General features: G+C 26.3%; 1 protein-coding gene across 2 annotated transcripts in view; it reads right to left on the reverse strand.

Moving 5' to 3' along the window:
• LOC136985199 (leucine-rich repeat flightless-interacting protein 2) overlaps window positions 1-13,150 on the reverse strand; it is a 50,403-nt gene that overhangs the window by 10,601 nt on the left and 26,652 nt on the right. For both annotated transcript variants that reach the window (XM_067282422.1, XM_067282423.1), the window contains 5 exons: window positions 12,859-12,945; window positions 10,907-10,978; window positions 8,002-8,097; window positions 4,682-4,852; window positions 2,052-2,144 (listed from right to left, as the gene is read on the reverse strand). In XM_067282422.1, coding sequence (XP_067138523.1) covers window positions 2,052-2,144; window positions 4,682-4,852; window positions 8,002-8,097; window positions 10,907-10,978; window positions 12,859-12,945 — 519 coding nt within the window. The remainder of the gene's footprint in view (window positions 1-2,051; window positions 2,145-4,681; window positions 4,853-8,001; window positions 8,098-10,906; window positions 10,979-12,858; window positions 12,946-13,150) is intronic.

The raw sequence follows: 13,150 nt of genomic DNA on the forward strand, positions 1-13,150 counted from the left end.
ATGTGGCTGTAAATCCATAATCAGACTGTAATTTTAGGCAAGTATAATAGAATCTGTTGAAAAACAAAAATTTTCTATGACCAAATGGAACAGTTATGGGTGTTCACTGTTCCAGTGAGCTAAATTTTCAACTCATTGCTTCACAAGATCTTTCATAGTCATGACAACCACTTCCATTCTGGAAAGGAAGGTCAATGCAAAAAGTCAGTTGGGTTTCCCTGTTGGTAGCAAGCAACTGCTGGTTGTGGTTGATCTTGTATGGATAACAATACAATAACTTTTTCAATACCTTCAACACTCTGCCATAGATTACACTTAACTGCCATGACACTACACATGCATTTCTGGAGCTGGCAATTTTATTCAATAACAGCCATGGTAACATTCTCAACAACTTGTGAAGTGATAGGTTTACATTCTCAACCAGGTGAACTCCCAAATGACTATCCTTCTTGAACTGAGTGATCATTCTCCTGAGAGCTTGTGGAGTCAATTGTCCTCTGTATAAATTCATATGACTGAAATTTCCAAAGTGCGACTGCAACATTGCTGTAGTTTTCTTAATGTATTCCAGCAAGGCAATGACCATTGTAGCTGATGAGAATGACATTAAACAGTTGTGGCCAGAATGTGTGTGCTTAGGCAAAGGAAACTGCTTTTTTTTGTTGCTTGCAGCACCAAAAGTGACATAATAGAAAGTTTTGATAAATAGAAAGTTTTAAATTTTTCTATGGAAATGTCTTCCACATGTCATGAAATGTCAGCATACCAGACTGCTGAATCTCTCTATGCAATTTTTATAGGGGTACTTTAATTATGTTCACTTGGTACATTAATCTTTTTAATGATGAAAATTTATTTTACTTCTGAGTATTACTAGATAACAAATCTCTTATGCAGATAAACTGAAAATGTTATTTTAAACATTTACAGTAACTCTAAATTGATATACTTTGTGTAAGACAACCTAAAAAGTATTAATAATAATTGTATGTATAATAATACAGTATACATCTAAAAATTTATTTTAATTTGAATATTTTTTCTATAGAAATGAAGACAAAATATTAAGTAACATTATAAACATATATACAAATTATTGTTATTTACAATTCATTAAAGTCTTTACAACTGTAAAATCAAAATTATAAATTAAATAATAACCAAATATAGTCACAAAATAATTAACAAATTTTTTTGCTGTGTTTGCTTATTTTAACTGTAATGATAAGAATTGGAATAGCAGAACAACAGAAGTGTAGTATTTCAAGGCCATGTCATTAACATATCATATGCTGTACATAACTGAAGATATATAAATATAACAGATTAAAATAAACACAACTAATTACTAATATGAAAAATTTTAATTTAATTGGAATATTTAAAATTAAAATTTTTATATGGTGAAATATATTTCATCTAAACTATATTTACTATAAATAAAGCAAATAACTCATTTCAGCCTATATTTATTTCTGTCATATTATAATGCTGGTTATCTCCAACTCACTAGCTTCATTATGTAGATTCTAAATAAATCTATATGAATTTTTATATTAGATAATACTATCTTTTAATAAATTATATACATATTGTTATAAATTTTTTTCATTTATATTGAGAATAATGTCCTCTGCAGTTTTATCTTACATAACTAAATTCCATTAATATCAAACATTAAAATTTTTTGACAGACAGATGGATAGCATGAGAATATCCTGGAAGAAGTCAATTTGGCAAAAAATGCCTACCAAAAGAGTAACAGATGTTAAAAATTGCCACTATTACGTGTGATCATGGGTTAATAATTTAATTTAAATATATCAATATTATTTAAAAAGTAAAACTCCATTTTCAATGAAAACAGCAGAAAAACAAATTCAAAAAGTTCAATTATACAAATAAAAATAATTTTCCAACCAAATCATTTCACACTCCTAGAATGCTTGAACCATAGGTTAAGAGAATCACTAGCCTAAATTATCAATGATAATAGAGGAATATAACTTTATGACATTATGAAAATAATAAATGCAGATTATAATTACTTCTATTAATTGGTCTCTCTGTTTTAAGATTTCCTTTAAAATATTATTTTCTTCTTGCATTTTTTTGTAGTCTCTTGACAAACGATCATACTCCTAATAAAAAAAAATGAATAAATTCATTAAAATGTATGAAATTAGAAATAAATAAATTCTAAATTTATATCTTACAAAATAATCTATATGTAATTAAAACAGAAGTTATCCTATTAATTTGTGTAAATGAGACAAATAAAAACACTAATATTACATAGACACAATGTGTTATAAAGAAAGAACTCTGAAGTGTTGCTGGTACTTTTTGCATATTACCCAGTTCAAGGGTATTAATAATGGTATAGAAAATGTGTACTATATCTATACAGTATATATTGGTAGTACAAATTTTTAAAAAATTCAGAGTTTTTCCTTTATTTTATAACAATAGAATATCCAGCAAATCCTCAATATCCACACTTTTCACCACAGGAGTTAAAGTATCTGAAATTTCCCACTATATCATAGGACTCCAAAGACAAAAACAGACAGATGCAGATCCTAGTGTTCTATTAAGGTTCCATTTTGGACAGTATTTTAACTGTATATGTACACATACAATATGATATTTTTACAATTAGCAGACATTATTACAAAATAACTTGCACCTTTTACATTTATTATAAAAATAGTAATTGCTATTTTGCACACATTTATCACAATAACAGTGCTCAAATAGACATTATAAACAGTAATAAATTCCAAAATTTGGACTATTCCAGGCACAATTGCCACTGGTAGCTAGTAATACTACTGTGATCAAAAGGTATCAGAAATGGGTCATTTAAACTTGGTCCATGCAAGAGAGTGCCATCATTTTTCTCATCTTTTGGTATGACTTTCAATGACATCTAGCAATAATCTGTATGTCATCATCTGTTTTCATTTGCAAATACAAGCTTGTTTTAAGCATAAATAATTTTTTGTGCCTATGATTTTTCAAAATGTCAAAGGTAACTGATCAAAAAATGTGCATTAAATTTTGTTTTCACAATGGAATTACTTCTACAAAAGTGTTGAAAATGTTGCAAAAAGCCTTTGGTGACAATAGTCTATCAAAAACAAGAGAGTTTGAATGATACAAGATGTTCAAGGAAGACAGAGAACACAACAAAGACAAACCAAGCTATAGTAGACATTCCACTTAAATTGAGGAACAACACATTGCTCAAGTCAGAGATTTGGTGCTTAATGATCATCGTTTAACAATTATTGCACATTTTCCAGTATGAATTGGATCTTATTTATCTGTTTGCCAATTTTAAAAGATCATTTGGGCTTGTAGTGCGTCATTTCTTGAGTTTTCCTGAAAACATTGAATTTTTCCCAAAAATAGTGGGTTCAAGTGACTGAGAAAATTTTTTCTCAAGGCAAATCATTCTTAAAATGCATCATTACAGGTGATGAACACAGATCTACACTTTTGACACTGAAACAGCTCAACAATTAAGTGAATGGTGCTCGAAAGGTGAAGCAAGACTGAAAAGACAAATTCAAGGTCATGTTGACTGTTTTCTTCTACTGTCATGGTGTTGTGCATCATGAATTCCTTCCAACCAGTCAAACTGTGAAGAAATATTATTATTTGAGTGTTTTGCATCATTTGCCTGAAGCAATTTGTAGAAAACAATCATATTTATGGTGAGAAAACTTGTGGATTTTGCACCACAATAATGCACCTGCTTATAATGGTCTTGTTGTTTGTGAATTTTTGGCCAAAAATTCAACAAATATGGTTCTACAAGCTCCATATCCACCTGATATGACACTGTGTGACTTTTTCCTGTTTTCTTGACTAAATCTTCTGCTTGGTAGTGATCATTTTGAGTCGACTGATGCCATAAAACAAAATTTGCTGCAAATCCTGAACGGTTTGATAAAACAACTTTAAAGCATGTTTTGAGGATTGGAAAAAGTCAGCATAAGTGCATTGCAGTGGGAGGGGATTACTTTGAAGGGGACAAAATAAATTTTGATGTCCTCTTCAAATCTTGCATATTATTAAACTATTCCCAATACTTTTTGATCACAAGAGTATATTGCCCTCTTTTCTATAATTTTAAAATATCCATTAGAATCCATTAACAGTGTTACTTAAAATTATTAAGAATAATTCCCAAAAATAAACTTTTGTCAAATGAACAGTCTTTGTTCACAAATTCTTTGCTGATACAGAACACTACAAATATGTAGAGTTATTTTTTTTATCTCTTTAAACTTATTGTTGATTAATCGGTTAGCCAATAATCTACTGCTAATCCTCTCTCTCTGAGAGATTACACTTGGGGTCAAATGTTATAAAATTTTATTTCAGAAATGTAAAGAAAGAAGTGTGAGAATAGAACAAAGAACATGTTCTGGAAATGCTGAGAGTATGTTTTCTAAAAGATTAATGTAATATTTATCATCTTTACCAGAAAGGAAAAGGCATATAAACAAAATATTTCACCATTGAAAAGAATATGTTGATTACAAAACATTAGTAAAGGACTATATAAACAATAAAGATATATAAATGTGAAACATGTAAATAGTGCTTCAGTATAATTTATAAATCAATGCTTTAAAAATTTGTAATTTAAATTATTTAAACTTACTCTTGATGTAGTCTTATATTCTCTCTGAACTTGATGAAACTGTTCTTCCATTTCTTCTATCTCATCATGAAGTTTATCTACATGGTAAGTTAAAGCAGTTTTTTCATTATCCAGCTGTGCATTACTAATCATAGCCTTTCGAAACTTTTCTTCCGCATCCGATAGCTGATGCTATATAATTTTAAAAATTAAATAAATAATAAATATAATTTAAAATATATATAAATGAGCTATAATTTTTTTTCTCTTAAATGTTTTTTAATCTTAGTAAAATCAATAAATCTACAAAAAATTAAACAGAATCAATTGTTTTAATAATTAAATAAAAAAATAATTAAAGAATAAAGTAAGTTATTTTTAATTTTTTTATTAGTTGGTTAATGTTATCAAGATTGGCAGGTTCCAAAACATACAGATTATAATACATTATAAATACTTCACTTATTGTAATCAGAATTCAGTTATTCTTATCATGTTTGAGCAAATAAAATAAAATCTCAGGTTTTTTTATGACAGTAGCCTCAACATATAACAATTTCATGTTGCGAGTTACAAGTTATTGGTCTTAATCAGAGGTTGAAATTAATAATTTTATTGTATTGTGACTAAATAACAATTACAGTAGAGACTCGTAAATCGGCACCCCGGTAATCAGAATCGCCGGTAATCGGCACAATTTTCAGTCGGACTGTGTCGTGCCGAATCGAACGTTTTTGATACTAAATTTACTTCTAAAGTATAATTTTCATGTTTTTATATTCTTCAATATATTTATTTTGTTTGTACAAAATGCAGAAATAATTTTTAACGATACGATAGCCTCGATTATTATTATAAAAATTTTCGTTAGGCTTAAAATTGACGAAAATTCAACACGAAGCGACAAGCAACGGAGAAAAATTCAACACGAAGCGACACGCAACGGAGAAAAATTTGAACATCGGACAGGTTAGTATATTTTTTCGTACATAAACCGTAATCGGAACAAATCCCTAATCTGAACAACCCCAGTCCCCAATTGATTCCGATTTTCAGTTCACTACTGTAGTTTAAATTGGTGGAATTATGCTAGTCGGTGATGAAAATGACAGTAGACAAACAATACTGTATAAATTATTTCTTTAATAAATTCTTGCTTTGCATAATGTTATCAGTCTATTATTATAAGTTTAGGCAGCTCCCAAAGTGATTACAATAAATAGTCTACTGTATAACTAACTTCAAGTTGAAACAATTTATTATTTTAGACAATTATATATTTACTTATACATAAACAAATCCACAAATCTGAATGATAACTATAGTCAAACCAAATAATCTGCTTATTATCAGGCTACAATTTATCTAATTCTTAAAATTAGCCTTATTGTAGCCCAATAATATGGTAGTTTGCTTGGTTTCTATTTACTTATTTTTTTTTTAGTTGAATTATTCTTATCATTATAAATAAAAAGGGAAAAAGAAAAGACAATCATACAATATAAAGAATTAAAATGTTTTAAATAAAATATTTCATTATTAATATTATAATATTCTTAATGCTTTAAAACTATTTTTATTTATTTAGATGATTAAATAAATACAGGTATCCCCCGTACAATACGATTTCCAGTTTTGCTCTAACACAACTTTGAAAATCCTCCATACAAAATTTCAATACTTTTTTTTATTCAAATAAGCATGCATGTTGTCTCAAATTTGCCCCTGGATTTCAGAATATTGAAATTTTCAATTTGTTTTGTGCCTTTCATCAGGTTTACTTTAAAGAAAACCAATAGTGCAATTTTTCTTCTTCCTTGTCCTAGCTTTCCTATTAACCAGGTGTTGTTGTTGCTCTCAGACTTTAATCCTTAAGAGTGTCACTTTTTCTTTTTTTTTATAAATAAACTTTACTAAATACAAAGATTAATTTAAACATTTTTAAGTAAATAGTATGAAAAACTTTTTTTAACTGTAGGTATTACTTATGGTTAAAAAAGATTTAATAACATGAAATAAAATGAAGTAATCATTTGTAAAAATGACAAATGAAATACAATGGTATCTCTGTATTTGAACAGTTCCCAACTTGAAGAATTTGGTATTCAAACACAAATTCTGAAAAAAAAAAAAAAAAAAAAAAAAATTGCTCGGTACTCAACTGAACAAATGCAACCTTCCAATCAAATTATTCATTAATAACTTTTTTTTTTGTCATCCATAAAAAAAATTATAATAAAAATAAAAAAATGAAGATGTTTTTGATATTTCTGATCAAGATCAACAGAAAAGCTTGGAATATTATGATACTTTGTAAGAAGAAAAAGCCCTTGTTTATCTAAACTTAATATTAACACATAATAAAGTACTTTTACTTATGATTGTAAGTTAATTTTATTGATTGCTTTCATAAGTATATGTCTCTTAGTAATGAAAAACAATAGTATACTTTTGCTAACTTTTGGAACCTAACTCCATGTTTTGCATTAGTCTTTCTTTCGTATAGCACGTATTCACATTACATGGCACTTTTCAGAATATAACTTCCGTGTTATATGAAGGATACCTGTATTTGGGAATTTCTAAATTATAAATGAATATTTATATAAAATGTAATAAAATATTTACCTTTAACCAAGATATTATTATATAAATGAATGAATACTTAAAAACTATGATTAAGTTTAATATTGCATTTTAAAACAATATAAGTTTTTATAAAGATTAATTTTGTATTTACCATTTCTGAAGAGAAATAAAAACCAAATACAAATTTTAAATTGTAATTAAAATTTTAACTTATTTCTATTTTTTATTCTACTCTTTTTGCTTTTCAAAATTAATTTATTTATAAGTTAAAATAAAATATTGAGAATATCTTACTAAATTATTAACATTTTTAAAAAAGATTTATTTACTTAAATATTAAAGAAAATGTGTTAAAATTAAATACTGACTTCATATAATATTTAAAAATATAGTGATTTGAAAGTAAGTTGAGAAATGATCATAAATAACAGGATTTTTCTGAGACTACTTTTTATCATTGAATATCAATATATTTAATTCCAAGTTGTTATAAATAAATACATTTAGAATTCTGATATAAAACAAAATTTCAGAAAGTGACTAATATTAGAATTTTCTTCTCAGAATGTCATCATCACACACATAGTAACAACAATGTAGTGCTATAGTGTGATCATAATTAAAGAATAGGTTTTAAGAGCTCTCAGTAGAAAGAACTCACTGAACACCTACTTTTTAATTATATCACCCTGTATCATATCTAGTGTATACAATTTAGTAGTATACTTTCATGAAAATGCAACTGTACATACCTTAAGATCTTTGGATTCTATAGCTTCAATGGAATCTTCACTGCTACGTCTAGAATTACCATAGGATGATGAAGTAGTTGCAAATGAAGAACGTCCCTTAAAAGAAACATGAAATTTTAATCATTATCATCTATTTTATATATTATATCAACTAGATAATCTTGCTGGAATAAAGAAAAGATTAACTAGTTGGTATAGCAAGTACTTCCAAGTTTGAGTTCTTAATTTAAATTAAATTTCATTTCTTTTTAATCCAAAACTTAATTGACAGATATATCTTTCTAATGAATACTCTTTTTAGATATTTCAAATAAAATTTTTGCTAAAAATAATGAAATAACAATACTATTGGGTTGATCGGAAAGTAATTTCATTTTTTTATTACTAGAGAAATTATATGTATTTTTACCAGCCAATTTCATTTTAAACCACATTTTTATTATATAATTTGACAGTTGACATTTTAAGGCTTATTTGTAAAAAATTTTGTTTGATTCTGTACAATTGTTTTTTTTCGGTGACCCATCAAATATGGAAAATCAAAAGCATCATTTTCGGCATATTTTGCTTTTTTATAACTAAAAAATCAAAATGCTGTTCAAACAAGAAAAAAATTGTGGTACATGTTTGGAGAAGATGTGTTGAGAGAAAGACAGTGCCAAAACTGGTTTACAAAATTGCGTTCTGGCAATTTTAATATCGAAGATACACCACATTCTGGATGGCCATTTGAAGCCAATGAAAACAAAATAAAGGTACCGATTGAAGCAATCTGCCGTATAACAACACGTGAAATCACTAAGAGATTAAATCTATTAAATTGAATCACTTATTATTACTTAAAACGAATTGGTTTTGTTTCAAAGCTCGATATATGGGTTCCACATGTTATTAATGAGAGATGCTCTCTATGGTGGGATTTTAAAGAAATTTGTTTTTGAGCTTTTACCAGACAATTTAACAATTGATTCGAAAGTGTACTGCCATCGAGTAAACAAATTGAGTAATATCATCAAACAGAAAAGGCCAGAATTGATCAACAAACAAAGTGTAGTGTTTTACCATGATAATGTCAAATTTCACACAAGTTTGATAACTTGTCAGAAACTGTTATAGCTTAGATGGGATGTGTTATCACACCAACCGTATTCGCCAGATCGGGCACACTCAGATTATTACTTGTTCCGGTCTATACATTTTTTTAACTGTAAGACATTTACTTGAAATGACAATGTCAAAAATCACTTGGATCAGTTTTTTGTAAATGATGATCAAAATTTTTATGAATTTGAAATCATGCTACTACCAGAACCAATGACAACAGGTATTTGACCAAAATGGTCAATATATAATTCAATAAAATATTTATTTATTATAAGAATATTGCGTTTATTTTACTACGGAAAAAACGAAATTACTTTCCGAACAACCCAATATATTCATTTTTACACAATATAAAAGTTTTTTCAACTTTTTCATCTAAAAATCATATTATAAATATTAATTTTATCTAAAATAAAAACTTTATATGCAGAAAGATTACATATCAACTTCATCAAAGCCACATTTTTAATTTGTGATATTTCTGGAAAGTTTGTTTAATACAAGTTTTGGTAATATAATAAATTTTTAAGCCCAATTAACAGGATTTGATTGAATCACATATACTGAAGTTTAAAAGATCCAAACAAGTTTGTAATTGTAATAAATACCATAATGGAGTTAATGCAGTAGCATAATCATATTAGTTTATTTTTTCTTTATGCTTACACCAAAAACTTAACATATTTTATTGTTATTTAAAATAAATTGATTCCTCTAAAAATTTACTTTCAATATTCTTGTAGATAAGTTAAATAAGGTTTGTCTATAAATGTATAAATATACTAGTAGTCCCATTTTCCTACAAGAAAAATTTCTGAAATATATATTTTTTTCAGAAATGAAATCAATAATTTAATGCAAAAGTTAAAACTGTAAATACAATGAGTATTAATCCAATATAACAATTACAAATCACATATGTAAAAATACACTTGCAGAAATCATAATTTTCATATTACATTTACATAATACAATAAACTCTCACTAAATTGGACTTTGCATAACTTGGACAAATTTTTTGAAACTGAAATTTAAAATTTCTTGACAATAGAAAAATTATAATTAACAAGTGTTTTCAATATCTAGAAAACTTTGCAATATGTTGCATTATATTACTGTAGTTGGGAAGTTACTAAAGATTGTACGTTGCTGTATACTATACTGTCATGAAATTTTTTGATCTCATTTCCTAAAATAACAAATTCAGCAGTATAATCTCAGTACAGTAAATTTTATGCATAGACCTAACCATAATAAATTACTGTTACTGTACATTCTTGTTTTCTGTCATTGAAGAAAACACTCTACTAACTTGGACAACTCTCACCCCCTATTAGTCCAAGTTAGTGGGAATTTACTCTACTTTTCTGAATGAAAAAAGAAAACAAAATAAATAAATGTATTATTCAACAATAATCATTTAAATAATTTCGTTCATCAGAAACTATTGTTAAAATCTATCTACATATATCTAATTTTTTTAGTCATTTAATATATACAGTATTTAACGTAACTGAATGTATAGATTTGAATATTGAACAGTTTATAGATGGTAAGTTTTCTCTAATAGAAATGTTTTCTTTTAATTTTTATAATTGAAATCTTGTATTAGTCATTATATAAAAATTTTCAACAAAATAAAAATAAATGTATCAATTGAAGAACTGAGAAATATCTAATTATTAAAATATAGTTTGATAAATGAAAAGGATTATAATCTAATTTCAAGTTTTTAAAATTCTATACATAAAAATAAACAAATTACTCCATTTTTATATTAAAATAAGTAGTGAATTCAAACCTCTCTATTTGTCCTCACACTTCTAGAAGAATCACCCAATAATTCATAATGGCGATCACTCTGTTCATCTGCCTAATAAAAACACAGATATTAATTATTTCATATTATATATTAAAATTATATATTTAAAAGAATAAACTATCTGACAATTTATATAAATTGTGCTTGAATCCAATTGCATAAAATAAAACTTAGAAAAATATTTTTATAAAATTTACAAAATTACATAAGTTTAATTTTTTAATACTTAAAAATCAGTTAAATGGACAACAAATTATTGTTACAAAAAGTTAAATAGCATATTCTTAATCCTAACTGAAATATTCATTGATTAATTATTATGTAAACGAACATATACAAACCTGATGTACAAATGATAGTTGCTGATTAATTGTTTATAGAGTTATTGATGTTAATCAATAACTATGAACAATTAATAAATAGTATAATGATAAAACCATACTTATCAGCTTTTAAGCACACTTTGAAGTAAAATGAAATATAAACATAGGAAATTTCTTATACTTGGTAACTTTCTATATTACAAATTAAATTAAACACTCAAGAAATCAACAATTAAATTGGAAAAATAATTTACTTTATAGTATATATAATCTTGTAACACACATTCTGAGAAAGAAAACTCAAAATTTGAATTAATATCTACATATATCTAAAAATATTTAAATGATAAATAATAATTTTTTTAATATATTAAAAAAATTCTTTATGCTTTTATTGGTCATGCTTTTCAAGATTGAGAATGGGAAGGGACCATCCCCACCATATATACAATATATAACCCAATTAAATTCTACATTTGGTTATGTTTTTTGGTTTTCAGACTAGGAGGATTGAGGACCACCCGTAAAAACAACATTAAAAGGCATTGTCATCAGACTTAGATGTGTTCTCAAAGTTTCAGCCTCTATCTTAATTATAAGTAGCAGAAATTTGAGTTGCAAGATTTGAGAATATGAAACAAAGTAAGATAATAATAGTAATAAAAAATAAAAGTAACGATAGTTTTCATAAAACTGATTTTGGTATGACTTTGCATTTGGAAAAGAAAGTTTTTCAAATATGTTGGAGTGTTAATTCATCATTGGTCTATTAATTTCTTTTTTTAGTAATATTTTGTTTTCTAATTTCATACATAAAATAATCACGTAAAAGTTATATCAAAAGAAACTCGTCTTTCATTTTAATTCATAAATTTTACATTTTTAATATAAGGATTAACCAATAACTACTAGACTTTTTAAGCTTATAAAGATGCACTTTTTCCTTATAATTCCTTAAATAATACCCTACTTCTTACAAGCCAAAAGTTGCAATACAACACATGCATAAAACAGAGAAGTTGGCAGCCACAAGACTGAATTTGTGATCCAATCCTTTAAAAAAAATGTGGCTTAAAAAATGAAATGGATGATACTAAAGCTCATTTATTGTATGAGTGTGATAATGGTGAGGGTGGTGGTGAGACCATCAAGCCAGTCCTGGAGTCAGTTTAAGCAAGAATTCTCCTTTCAAAAATAATAAAAACAAAAAAATGCTTTGCTATCCTTAATATATTGTGAAGACAGAGAAAATTTCCTCAAAAATATTTAATAAAGCAATATTTGGTTTCTAAAATGTAAAAGTATGCACAAAACTACAACAAGCATAATTAGAATAAAATTTTGATTAAAAGTCAAAAAGATTATACTTAAGAAAATTTTTTTAAAAATTAGTTACAGAATATTGTTGAAACTAATTAAATATTGGAAATTCAAATACCTTCAATCAAAAAGCATATTTTAATAATTATAAAATTTATATCTAAATAGAAGACAGGTTATCTGAAACAATTAAATATCTTAATATTTAATTGTTTAAGTCCTAAATTTAAAAAAGTCATTATTTGTTCTTTATAAACTGAATTTTTATGCAAGATTTAACCTTTTTACCTCTCTCTGTTGTTTTTCTAGTTCTCTCATACGAATTTCCCGAGCTTCTGCTCTTGCATGTCTTCTTGCAGCCAAGCGTGCTTCAGCCTGAAAAGTTATAAAATTTAAATAAATAAAATTATCTATTTTAAATTAACTTTATTTTATTAATTTAAGAATTTACATTAATTATGCTAAGTTTTAAATGAAACACACACTAAAAACACAAAACAGTTTCAATATTTTTTGATTCTGTCACTTATTAAGCAATATATATATTTTTCATTTTATTTCCTAAAAATATATAAAAAAA

This window comes from Centruroides vittatus, unplaced genomic scaffold, assembly GCF_030686945.1.
Source record: "Centruroides vittatus isolate TY-2023 unplaced genomic scaffold, ASM3068694v2 contig_955, whole genome shotgun sequence".
Taxonomy (NCBI): Eukaryota; Metazoa; Arthropoda; class Arachnida; order Scorpiones; family Buthidae; genus Centruroides; species Centruroides vittatus.